This window comes from Jaculus jaculus, chromosome 1 (genome assembly GCF_020740685.1).
Source record: "Jaculus jaculus isolate mJacJac1 chromosome 1, mJacJac1.mat.Y.cur, whole genome shotgun sequence".
Taxonomy (NCBI): domain Eukaryota; kingdom Metazoa; phylum Chordata; class Mammalia; order Rodentia; family Dipodidae; genus Jaculus; species Jaculus jaculus.
Window position 1 is genome coordinate 206,349,728 of NC_059102.1, and position 13,950 is coordinate 206,363,677.

The window sequence follows — 13,950 nt, forward strand, 5'->3', positions numbered from 1 at the left end:
CAATAACCTGGAATTCATATGTAGTTTCAGTGTGGCCTTGAACTCATGGTAATTCTCCTATCTCTGCCTCCCTAGTGCTGGGATTAATGGTGTGCTCAATCATGCCCAGCTCTAATCTCTATAATTTTAAAATGCATACTTTAAAAGTTTATTATAGTACTTGTCTTTTCATAAGTTAAGGAATTTTAAAATTAAAAATGAAATAAAGTTTATATCCAAGTATTTATGAAGGTAATTTTTTTTTTTTTTTTTTTTTTTTTGGAGGTAGGGTTTCACTGTAGCTCAGGGTGACCTGGAATTCACTATGTAGTCTCAGGGTAGCTTCAAACTCATGGTGACTCTCCTTCCTACCTCTGCCTCCTGAGTGCTGGGATTAAAGGCGTGCTCTACCACGCCTAGCCAAAGGTAAATATTTGATTGTGTATACAAAGCTTTGGTGGAAAAAATGTGCTTAAAGGGCCAGTAGGTATAAGAAAAGGTCCCTGTGTTACTGTTATTTGTGCATAGCTTGTAGCTCATCCCATTACAGTATAAACTCAGTATAGTAGAACAATTATATATCTGTTTTTGTAACATAATTTACATTAGAAGACCCTATAGCCTAATGTTAGTGCTTTTATGTTAAAGCAATCTTATTTTATTTATGTACACACAGATAAACAAATTTATTTGAATGTTGGCCAATTTTCCTAATGATATTTGATAGCAATTGTATGCATTTTTTGATTTTAATTTGTTGTGTTTATATTTGTAGCATAAAACTGCATAAATTCAAATAGAGGTATATGAGCTTTCTTCTCCTTTCTCTTCCCCTCTCTCTCTCTCTCTTTGTTCTCCTGTGTTGGAAGAATTTGGTAGAAGACATTTAGAAATGATTTTAAGACATAATTGCATAGACTTTATTAAAACAGGCAATACATTTACATATAGTTGGCATGTTCCAATATAATAGACTAATCTTAGTAATTACTATTTATTAATTTCCTAGAGTACACTATCTCCTAAGTGTTTTGTTTATATAATATTACTGTACCACACAACCCTAATAAGATTTTTTTGCTTCCTTTTTTAAAAGATGAGGTTATGGGGCTGGGGAGATGGCTTGGTGATAAAGGAACTTGTCTGCAAAGCCTACAGGCCTAGGTTGAATTTCCCAGCACTCACGTAAAGCTGGATGTAATCTGAAGCTCATATTTGCAAAGGCAAGAGAACCTATCTCAGAAGGTAGAGCACAGACACCTTGAGGTTGCCCTCTGATCTTTGCATGCATGGAGGGTCTGGAACCAAATACTGGTTGTCCTTTTAGCCCCAAAGTCCTCATTGGTTTTAGCTTCTACCTCTTGTTGTTAAGCACCCAGGAGAAAAATGGGACTGTCTTTAGCACAACAGATCTAGTTAAAAGAAGATATGTATATTTTTATATTTACCTAGGTGGAGAGATCGGTTAGCTATTAAGGCACTTGCCTGCTAAGCTAAGGAACCAGGTTTGATTCCCCAGTGTCCACATAAGCCAGATGCACAAGGCGGCACGTGCATCTGGAGTTCGTTTGTAGCATCTGGTGGTCCTGGCACACTCATTCTCTTTGTATCTGCTTCTACCCCTCTTCCCCTCTCTCCTTTCTTAAGTAAAGAAAACATATGTATGTATGTATCTGTGTGTGTTTGTGTGTGTATGTGTGTGTGTGATTATTTTGTAATATTTAACTTAAGTTTTCTGGAGACATGGTAAGCCATATCTGAAATATAGGAAACATCATATTATTTAATATTGGTAGGTACAGACAAAAAATGTTAATAGCCCTGAGGACAATCTTTCATAACAAAAACATATGTATTAACTCTGACCTTCATTTAGTTATAGTATGCTGAAGAGATGTACCAGTTTTGTTACTGAGGATTATGAGGGGGTATATTTCTTTTCTTTTTTTTTTTTTAAAACCTTTTTACTTATTTATTCGAGAGAGTTAGAGAGTGAGAGAATGGGCACACCAGGGCCTTCAGCCTCTGCAAACGAACTCCAGAAGCATGTGCCACCTTGTATATCTGGCTTATGTGGGTACTGGGGAATTGAACGTGGGTCCTGAGGCTTTGCAGGCAAGTGTCCTAACCACTAAGCAATCTCTCCATCACAAGGGGTGTACTTCTAATCTTAAAGGAACATATATCAAGGCAGTCTGTTATCCCAGGTATTAATTATCAATCAGCCAGAAATTTCCTCTAGAGAATAACAAGCCTAACATATCATGGGTATACACATAGTCAGATTGTTTCTTCAACTTAGCCTTAGGAATTAGAAGGGCTATTCTTGGCAGTGCCTCAAGGTGGCTGGCCTTGAACTCTGGATTTCTTATCTCTGCATCTCTGCTTCTTGAGCAATTCTTATTGGCATATTCTATCATAACCATCAGAACCTTGAGATGCTCAAGAATGTCCTGAGTTTTTTGAGGGTCCCATGGAGTGAGCAGGAAATACTAGCCTTCATCTCCTCTCCACTTAATGTCTTAGTCTCTCTGATAAAACCAATCACAAATACTACATAGTGTCTTGGCTCAGTTGAGCCCTGGAATTTAAAGGCTTATAGCTCTTACCTGCCAGGAAATTGAGAAGGCTGAGGGTCTAACCTATGGTTTTGGATGGTTTTTGAGGGAGAAAAAGAGTTGAATATAGAATAACTCAGTTCATTTCTGGTTTTTTTTTTTTTATTTATTTTTTGGTAAAAGAGGTCTAACTGAAGGATGGTGTCATCCACTCAGGGGGCTAGGTTTCCTTGTCTCTTAAAGGGGCTGTGGCCCAGTATAAAGAAAACAAGGGTGATGTCCTGTCTCACTTAGGAAAGAGTGGGTCCTTAATTTAGCCCTAACATAAAGGCAATTGATTCATGACAGTGATCACTGCCTTGTGAAACCTCCTCTGTGGAGCACAAAGAGGGATGCCATTCACACATTGGAGGATCTAAACTTGAATGTGGGACACATAACAATGTTTTTTATTATTAGACAGCCTTCACTAGTTTAACTTTCATAACTTTTTACATGTGTATTTAGGAGAGAGGAAGAGAGGGTGAGAAAAAGGCAGATAAGAGGATGGCCATGCCAGGGCCTCCAACCATTGCAGACAAACTCTAGATGCATGTGCTACTGTGTGCATCTGGCTTATATTAGTACTGGAAAATCAAACCTGGGTCCTTAGGCTTCACAGGCAAGGGCCTTAGCTACTAACCCATCTCTCCAGCCTAACTTAACATCAAATTTAAAATGACTATTTTTCTGCAGTTAGAGAGAGAGAGAGAGAATGAATGAGAGCACACGAACTTCAAATGTATACACCACTGTCCTCTGGCTTTATGTGGGTACTGGGGAATAGAGCTTGGGTGCTTAGGCTTTTCAGGTAAGTGCACTGTTACTGAGCTATCTCTCTAGCCCTAATGTGAACTTTAAAACATTTTAACAGTCTTGTGTTTTATCATTAAATACAATTCAAACAGTCTGTCAGAGATTTAAATTATTATAATAAGGACCTGAACCCATCTAAATTTTTGACCTTTTAATTTAGTCTGTAAGGTAGTCTAAAATCAAGAGTTGAATTTTGGCATCTCTTTTGTACTTAAGGACATCTGACTACTGTTGCAGCAAATATAAAATAGCATTTTTTATTTTAAAGCTGAAACTTAAACCTGTTTTTAGCAATTTGCATCATCTTTTCATACACATAAGTACCTGTATATATTTTTCATGGTTTTAGTTATCTTGTGTAACCTGGGCTAAACATAAACAACCCTGGTACAGAAGTCCATAGCAATCAATCTGATGTACATCACTTAGGGTCACCTTGGTTAACATAACACAGTTTTATGTCTCACCAGTGCAGAACTTTGATGTTCAGAAGAGGTTCCCCAAATCTATGAATTCCAAATTTGTGTTCTGTCTTACCTTTAACAAAGAATTGATCATGACAGACTCAAGAAGAATAAATTATGAATTACTAAGTTTAGGGAAAAATCATAAATTACGGAATTTATTTAAAGGAGATTGGGATTTAGGAAGGCAAGAGCAGAGTTATGAACACATGGAAACTAGGAAGCACACTCTCATGGAAATACCACATAGATTTAAGGTTCTTTTAAGAGATATTGAGGTTTTTGGGAAACAAACTTGAGTAGATCCACAAGCATGTGGAGGGGAGTTAAACTGAGGTTTTCAAGGAAGGACTGAGACAGAACTGAAAGCACATGGAAAATAGAAGTTAGGTATATATGTAGGGAGACTTGGAAGGAACACACATGGCATCTGCTTTCCCCTGGAGTGAAGTTAAGAAGGCAAATGATAAGGCTTGAGGGAAAATATCAAAGCAGAGACCAAGAAATTTAGAAGATAAATGAGTAATGAAGAGAATTACACTAATGGTTATCCTGGCTTTATACACAGGTAGCAGGCCTGGAATTAGTAACAGCACCCATGTAGTAGATCTAGAGTTTAAGGAAATACACACGTAGTAGATTGAGAGACCAAAGGAAAATCATGCCTGTAATCAAAGTGAGAAGCTACCCAAAATTAATGCAGAGGCCAGCCGAAAAGTTTTCCCAACCAAGTAGCAGTTTTATGCTCTCCCTTTCCACCTAGCCAGGCTGGGTGAAGGGGAAGCCAGACTCCGGTGTATCCAAGTAGTCCAGGGGTCAGTCCAGGAGAATCCCACATAGAGAAGAAGAAGCAAGATAGAAAGAAGATGGGAGCCTTTATTTGCAAAGGGAAGACCCAATTGAATTGTATATTTGGAAGTTGGACTCCATAGGCCAGCCACCTGGGCTGTCTAGCTCAGTAGCATGCTAGGCTGTTGGCAGCAGGGGGCGCTGTAGAACAGTCTCCATCAGATACAAGTTCCATTTCTGCCAAGCATTCTGTTCTTGTGTAGGGACTAGGTGGCATGTAGGTGGCATCTCCTGGTGCTCTCTGTTCTTGTGTAGGGACTAGGTGGCATGTAGGTGGCATCTTCTGGTGCTCTCTGGGCATCAATCTCTTAGCTGAAACCACCTAAAAAAAATAGTTTTCTCCTATCTTCCTTCATCACCATTTTTGTTTTTGAAATAGATGAATTTTAAACCAGATATCTAATAACTTATGTTTAAATGGCATTATAAACAATAGAACTGAGAATTACAACTTGGGGTTAACATACTTTGACCCAAGTGTTGTGAATGGATCTCCTCAGAAATTGAGAAAAATCAACAACTAATAATAAATTTTGATCTTTGTTATTGTTGTTGTTTTCTTTTGTCTTTTTTTTTCCAAGTAGGGTCTCACTCTATCCCACACTGACCTGGAATTCACTATGTAGTCTAAGGGTGGCCTTGAACTCATGGTGATCCTCCCACCTCTGCCTCCTGAGTGCTGGGATTGATCTTATCACTACTTAGTTTACCAAAAAGTCTTGTACACTTTTAAAAGTATGGATACAGGTAAAACTTGATAACTTCCCTGAAGAAAATACTTACTGTAGCAGACAGCTTCAGGTTTGTAGAGATGAACTTCCAGACCAGGCACAGTTATGGAGGAAGCGATATTTATTGAAGCTTACAGATCCAGGGGAAGTTCCATAATGGCAGAAGAAACTGGCCTGCCTTTATAGGCCCAAGCAGAGAGAGAGAAGCACAAGCCAAAGAGCCAAAAGCCACAGCACTCTCCAGGAACTCTAGCTAGGCACATTTTGCATATCTTTAGACTGAAATCTGAAACCCATACCACACCTTAAGATCCACCCAGTGACACTGCCTCCAGTTAGGTGGTTGCAGATGCAAACTACAAACAAAAAACTGAATATATTGGGGGTCATCTATCAAACTACCACACTTAACAATAAATTTAACACAGTTGGAAATGGTTTCATTAAAAAGCAACTAAAGCAGAATCAAGTCTTGATCTCTCCACTTCAAGACATTGTAAGTAGTGTCTGCAGGTCTATTTTGTAGCCTCAGGGATAAAGAGAGTTTCTGTTTTCATTTCTCAGAAGCAAGCTGGTATGAAATTCCTAATCCTGCCACCTGTGCCTCTCCAAATGCTGGGATTAAAGGTAGAATCTTATAATTTTCATTTATCTTAAATGCAATATGAGGGTCTTTTATAAACCCTGAATTATAAAATCAATGATTATATAATTTTATGTTATTTAATTAAACAATTCAGTTTATATAATTATAAACTCAATTCAGATAAATCTGAATTACATTCATGCTGTCATGCATGAAATTAACATTATGAGATGACCTTCTCTTGTTTTTATGGTCTTTTTCTCTGTCTCACAAAAGTATAGTTTAACAAAGCTTTAGTGATCTTGACAAGAGAGAAAACAGAGAAGCAAAACTTTATGCTGCTTGTCATTCTCCTTTTCCTTACCAGAGGCAATTGATTAATTTGCCTCAGATAATCTTCAAGGTGTGGATGATACAGGGCACCTAAGTGAATTTAGACTACATTACTAAAGGCACAACACCAGCCACCAACTCAGTGGGTCTGCTTCACACCTGAGAAACCCTGAGTGTAGAAGAACACTTGGGGTGCTTGAAATCTCTCCAACCTTGCTCTGTAGGAGCCATGGCTCTGCTCTTTTGGCAGGGAAAGAAGTCTGTGCTCTGACTCGGTGGTATGCTTTAAGGGGAGGCTGTTTGTTGTATGAATGCTATGTAAAAATAATTTCCAGGAAAAGCTGCCACTAACAAGCATAAGTGGCAAACAGAATGACTTCCCTACAATATGCCATCTCTATACTTTCCTGGTCATCCCAAGTATCTCAGTAGACGGTCTAGAACACAGAAATGGTTAGTCAAGCCAGCCCTTTCCTTCTAAGTACATCTATACTATTGAGGGTGGGGCGAAACTTTGTTCTGGAAGTCATTCCACATTTTTTTTTTTTTTTTGTATCCTATACCTGTCTTAGGTGGACTTAATAAAAGGAGTTTCGGAACTTTATTGTCAATGTATGTTTTCTTTCTTTCTTTTTTTTCCTGAGGTAGGGTCTCACTCGGACTCAGGCTGACCAGGAATTCACTATGTAGTCTCAGGGAAGCATTGAACTTGTAGTGATCCACCTACCTCTCCTCCTGAATGTTGGGATTAAAGGCATGCACCACCATGCCCGGCTCACTGTATGTTTTCTGTCCATAGTGAGTACCCTTACTAAAGTGCAATACCTGTCTCCTTTCCTCTTGTTTCTCACTCTCCCTGTGTCTCTCCCCTTCCTATTAGTCACTGCTCTCTGGAGTATGAAATAGTTCTACTTTGAACAAAACAGAGTAGACTGATAAAACTCCTGTGATTCCACAGAGATGGGATGTTGCAGGATCTGAGTCAAATTACCTTGGGCTACCTTTATCCTCCCTATTTCTCTCCTAGCCATTTACTGCTTATCACTGTTCCAGACATGCCATCCTGGTGACTGTCAAGGAACAAAGTGAAACCTTTTTAGAATGAGCAAATTCATGACTGGCTTCCATCAACCCAAAGGCTAAGAATGTCACCAGGTAGCACCTGAAACCTGTGGTTGAGATTTAACCCCTTTTTCTGTACCTGGCCTACCTGATGTTAAGCCATTGTATTTGTATAAATACAAATGTAGTTTATGTATAAAATGTATTTGTGTAAATTTGTGTTCCTGGGCCATGAAAATTCATATTTGGCTCCAGAATAATCTATCTCTTATCCTTTTTGAGGTGAGAACTGTGTCTTTTGCATCAAATGTTAAGTGTGATAACTATGGAAAATTGCATAGCTGAAGAAGTGTCACGAAGGGGTGTTCTTTAGTGCTCCATTTCTTTTCTTCTTTTTTGATCTCTTCCCTAAGATAGCGTAGCATTCACCTTCTCATTGCTGGGACAAAACACTCGACAAGAAGCAGCTTATGGGAGGCAAAAGTTTATTTTATGCTTATGGTTTGGAAGTGTATTTTCATCATAGTGGAGAAAACAGGCTCACTCACTTCATCATGTGTCTACTGCAGAGAGCCAGCGGCAAGCAGGAGCTGGCTGTCAACATCTAGTAGGCTGGACTAATGATCTCAAGGTCTGCCCCTAGAAGCTGTGTGAATCAAGGTTCCTAAAAAAGGGTTGCATCTGCTGCATCTACTTCCAACAAGGCTGAATGGATGAAGAAAACTCTTGTGACTTCAGAGAGAGAGAATGTTGTAAGGTCAGAGCCAAATTTGCTTGAGTTACCTTTAGCCCCTAAATATTAGCCATTTGTTGCCCATTTCTGTGTCTGACCTAATAGTTAATCAGGTACAACCTATTTGTAATGTACTGGCAGACAACCAGCTTCCACAACCCAAGGGCTAAGGATGTCATGAAATTGAAAGGGTTAATTAGTTTGGGGATTGCAGTGAGCATTGAATGAGTCATAGAAGTTACTTAAACATGCTGGCCTCGGAACAGGCTTTAACACAAAGGAAATTCTTTTGGGTTGTAAATAACTTTCCAAACTACAGCCTTACAAGGGCACCCTGCTGCACAGGAACCATTGCCCAAAACCATGCAAACAGGCCAATTATTAAAAACTAGCCAAGCCAGACCTAAGAGTCATATCTGGCAAAACAAGTCAGCAAAAGAAATAGCCCTGTTTCAGTTGCATTTTTTTCTTCCATCATTCTCTGCCCTGCTTGCCCCTTCCCTTTAAATATCCAGTTTAGCAGTATCTCAGCACAGCTGCCTCAAACCTGCTCCCTTCCTTCACTCTTCACTTGCTCTCCAATAAAGAATAGCCTGCTGTGGAGGTTGTATATTCTCTCCTGTTATGTTATTTTTTTGTTTTTGTTTTATATGGTCTCAGCACTGACTCTGGTCTAACACAGATAACATCTAAAACCTATATTGGAGATTTCCCTTTGCTTTCCTGTAACCCATCTATCTAATGGTTAGCTAATGCATTTGAAAAGTACTTTGATTTCTTCTGTTCTGTAACTATATAACTTTCATGAAATTGTTAACATGTTGGGGCATGGAATTTGGGGTAGCCTAAGTCTGTTCCTAGGCTATGGTCACTCATAGTTGATTCCAAAATAAACATTTTTTTCCCCTTTGAGGTGAAAGCTGTGTCTTTTATGTCACAGAAACATATTCCATTGCTGTATTGATTCATAACCCCCCCCCCTCCCCAACACACACACCTCAAGGTAGGGTTTCATTCTAGCCCAGGCTGACCTGCAATCACTATGTAGTCTTAGAGTGGCCTTGTATTCACAGCGATCCTCCTTCCTCTGCTTGGAGTGCTGGGACTAAAGGCGTGCACCACCATGCTTGGCTTGATTCATGTTTTTACCCCAACAATGAGGATTACTCCCTCCCCCCCAAAAAAGTTTAGAGCTAAGAACTTTCATTGACAAACTTGATTCTGTTAAAATGTGGAGGTGCTATGACATTCAGTGTCAGCTTCTTTGGCAGTACAGAAACCTAACGGTGCTTCTCCTTTGGAAATGCCATAGGAAGCCCCCAATAACCACAGTCATAATTTTGGTGCAAAAGCAAACAGCTCTAGTAAGCTCTCTATAGAAAAACTCATTGTGCCTAAGGTTCGTTATACATGTGAGTATATAAAAATTTGTTTTTTTGTGTGTCAGCTGCTTCAAATGAGATATTTACTAGTACTAGACTATCAGGAATATATCCTTGTGATACGACTTTTTACCCACTACTAATGGTTCTCTTGACATATTTAATGGATAAAATCTTTCCATTCCTCTATCCATCCTTCCAATGCACTCTTAGTGAATACTTGCAAAAATGTAAGCATTAGTTTATTTTTCCTTGAAATCACACCCATGGCATAGTAAGCATGAAAAAGTAAAACCCTAAAAGATTCCTTTGCAAATATTTTTTTAAAATAATAAAATTAACTTCTAAATAAGCCATGATAATATACCTGGCAGTAAATTTAAGTCTGTTTCTAGTGATAAATCCATAGTCTTGGTCTACATAACATTTTTTATTTTTTTAACTGAACACATTATCAAAATACAGATGTCAAAGGTATGAGTGGCTTTCTTCAATTATCTTTATGGCCCTATATTTATTTTTTCCATTTTGGAATGCATGTAAATAATGTACTTTTTGATCTTTCTCCATTCTTAATGTTTAACTTTAAATACCAATATTGATTAACGGGACTATTGGGGTTTGGGAAATTAGGTACAATTTACCAAAATAAGTAAGTGAAAATAATAAGTTTCAAATAAAATGTTTCTGTTCCATTTTTACAATTAACACTATGAATGGACTAACTCCACCAATATCCCAGTTTGGGAACTGGATTCTATTCCTGCTTTGTTAAACTCTTACTCCTGAATTTGAACAGTTCACCATTTCTGTCCTGTGATTTCCTTTTTTTTTTTTTTTAACATCCTGTGTTTAAATAGAAGGTTCTGCTGCTTTGTGAGTGTATGCTGGATACATTACTTTCAGAGAATGGTCTTACAAAGCAAGAAAATAAATTGGTTCTGAAATGGCAAAAAAAACCCCAAAAAACAACCAGAAACATATCTCCAACAAGGCTCAGCCTCCCAAAGGTCCACCAGCTGGGGCCTTTAGAAGCTTAAACAGAAATGCTTGAGGCTATGGGGGCATTTACATTCAAACCACCACCGATAGAGAGTTCCTCAGGCGACCTCTTTTTCTCAGGTGAGTTTCTCCTTTGAGTTGTTAGGGGATGATAGGTTCTTATGGTAGCTGTGGTTTTAAAGAGTACTCAGTGACTCTTAACCCCCTTGAGTTTCCATAATTTTTGGTGATTCTTCTAGTAACAGGGTTCTACAAAGCTTAATTTAGGGTTCTGATGCATACTTGTTTCAGTGAGCAATAGCTCCCACTAATGTAGCTCGTTTGTTTCTTTCCTCTTGAGAATGTGAGTGAGTTTATATTACTTGAGAGAAATGCATCAGTCATTATTTTAAGCTAGATTTTACACTGTGTGTCAAAATGTTTTTGTTTTTTTTTTTTTAATCTGGGTGTAAATCACTTGGAAACAATTAGATAATCAGCCAAGTAGAATCAAGAAAACATGCTCCCCTTTAAGCCTTATGTTATAAAAGTTGTCTCCTGTCCTCTTGTCACTGTATTTTGAGATTATTTTGAAGGTAAAAATAAGAGTTCTTTGTATTGGTTATTTTCTGTAGAGTGCTTTTTAAATTTAAATTTACTTTACATTTATTACTTAGGGGATTATAAGATTACTTATCAAAAACTGATTTTTGCCAGGTTTGGTGGGCAGGCCTATAATTCCAGTTACTCTATAGGCTGAGGCAGGAGGATCACAAATTCAATGGTTGTTTGGGCTATGGAGTAAGTCAAGGCATGCCATGGCAAATAGTAAAGAAAGAGGTGCTCTCAAATTGAGAAGTCTAAAGAAGGCTGAGGATGTCACTCAGTGGTAAGTGCTTGTCTCACCTGCCTGAAGCCCTAGTTTTAATTTATAGTACTATTACAAATAAAACAGAAGACCCAGGTATTTACAGAAGGTTTTAAAAACAAGCCATTTAATATGAAAGAAGAAAGGGGGATAAATTGTAGGGAAGGCACAAAGGGGAAAGAAAGGGGCAAAAGTTGGTATGAAATCACCATAATGAAAACTTATTCTTTGTAAGGTAATTAAAAATTTAATAAAGTAGCAGGTGTATTACACTGTCACTTACAGTGTATATTTAAGGAGACATTTAACCAAACATTTTATATAAATACATTTTTTGCATATAAACATACTTCATATTTGGAATCAGTAGACATTTTTAAAAGCACATTTGGTGTCTGTTTCCTAATTTAATTTAATTTGTTGTTTTTAAGCAGTGCCTTATGCATCTAGGCCAGTGTTCTGCTGGTAAGCTGTGGCACCAAGTCCAAATCTTTTGGGTTTTACCAAAGTCCTTTTTAAATTTATAAGGAAACAGAGAGAGGGAGAGGGAGGAGAGAGGGAGGGAACAAACAAGAGTGATAGTATGGATGGGTGCTCCAGGGCCACTTGCGACTGCAAATGAATTTTAGATGCAAGTGGTACTTTGTGTACCTGGCTTATATACATATGGAGGAATAGTGCCTCTTTGCTTTATTCACAGTGTCCTTTACTGTACAAAATCTTTGTAATTTCATGAGGTCCCACCAGTCAATCTGTGGTTTTATTGCCTGAGCAATTGGAGTTATATTTAGAAAGTCTTTGCCAAGACCAATATGTTGAAGGGTTTCCCCTACTTTTTCTTCCAGCAGTTTGAGAGTTTCAGGTCTGATGTTAAGGTCTTTAATCCATTTGGACTTAATTCTTGTGCATGGAGAGAGAGAAGAATCTATTTTCATCTTTCTACAGATAAATATCCAGTTTTTCCAGCACCATTTGCTGAAGAGGATGTCTTTTTCTCCAATCAGAATTTTTGGCATTTCTATTGATTATCAGGTGGCTGTAGCTACCTGGACTTAAATCTGAGTCCTGTATTCTGTTCCATTGAGCTACATGTCATGCTGTTTTTGCTACTATGGATCTCTAGTATAGGTTAAAATCAGCTATAGTGATACCACCAGCCTCATTTTGTTGCTCAGAATTATTTTAGATATCCAAGGTTTTTTTGTGATTCCAAATGAATTGGATTGTTTTTTCTATTTCCAGGAAGAATGTCATTGGAATTTTGATGTGCATTGCATTAAGTGTGTAGAATGCTTTTGGTAAGATTGCCATTTTCACAATATTGATTCTTCTGATCCAGGACCAAGGAATGTTTTTCATTTCCTAGTGTCTTCTGCAATTTCTCGCTTGAGTGTTTTAATAGTTTTCATTGTAGTGATCCTTTACTTCCTTGGTTCGGTTTATTCCAAGGTACTTAATTTTCTTTGATGCAATTGTGAATGGGAGTGATTCTCTGATTTCATCCTCTGTGTGTTTGTTGTTAGCAGATAGGAGTGCTACTGATTTCTGTGTATTTATTTTGTCTCCTGCTTCATGGCTGTAGGTGTTTTTCAGTTCTAACAGTTTGCTGGTAGAGTCTTTAGGGTCCTTTATATGTAGAATCATGTCATCTGTAAATAATGATAACTTGATCTCTTCCTTTCCAATTTGTACCCATTTTATGTGCTTCTCTTGCATTATTGCTATGGCTAAGACTTCCAGTACTATATTAAATAAAAGTGGGGACAGTGGCAACCCCTGTCTTGTTCCTGATTTTAGTGGAAAAGCTTCCAGTTTTTCCCCATTTAGTAATATGTTGGCAGCAGGCTTGTCATAAATAGCCTTTATTATATTGAGATATGTTCCTTCTATTCCCAGTCTCTGTAGGACTTTTATCAGGAAGGGATGTTAGACTTTGTCAAATGTTTTCTCTACGCCTAATGAGATGATCATATAGTTTTTGTCCTTCAGTCCATTCATATAATGTATTACATTTATCAGTTTGCATATGTTGAACTATCCCTGCATCTCTGGTATAAAGCCCACATTGTCTGGGTGAATGATCTTTCTGATATATTCTTGTATTCTGTTTGCCAATATTTTGTTGAGAATTTTTGCATGTATGTTCTTGAGGGAGATTGGTCTAATTTTCTTTTTTTTGTTCTATCTTTGCCTGTTTTTGGTATCAGGGTGATGCTGGCTTCGTAGAAGGAGTTTGGTAGGATTCCTTTTTTTTCTATTTTGTGGAAATGCTTAAGAAACAATGGCATTAGTTCTTTCCCGAAGGTCTGGTAAAATTCAGCAGTGTGGGCCTGGACTTTTTTTAGTTGGGAGATTTTTGATAGCTGCTCTGAGCTCCATACTTGTTATAGGGCAATTTAAGTTAGTAATCTCATCTTGATTTAATTTAGGTAGGTCATATAAATCAAGGAAATTATCCATTACTTTCAGATTTTTATAGTTAGTAGAGTATATGCTTTTATAGTATGTCCCTATGATTTTTTGAATTTGTCTGGTATCTGTTGTAATGTTGCCTTTTTCATCTCTAATT

The 13,950-nt window shown here is 37.8% G+C and overlaps 1 protein-coding gene across 5 annotated transcripts in view; it reads left to right on the forward strand.

The window, feature by feature from the left end:
• Positions 1 to 13,950, forward strand: part of Tusc3 (tumor suppressor candidate 3) — a 269,847-nt gene that overhangs the window by 24,796 nt on the left and 231,101 nt on the right. Inside the window, exon 1 of one of the 5 annotated variants that reach the window (XM_045141662.1) lies at positions 6,034 to 6,063. The exons of the other annotated variants lie outside the window; for them this stretch is intronic. Coding sequence (XP_044997597.1) covers positions 6,049 to 6,063 — 15 coding nt within the window. The 5' untranslated portion in view covers positions 6,034 to 6,048. Of the gene's footprint in view, positions 1 to 6,033; positions 6,064 to 13,950 lie in introns of those variants that run through there. 5 annotated transcript variants of the gene reach the window in all.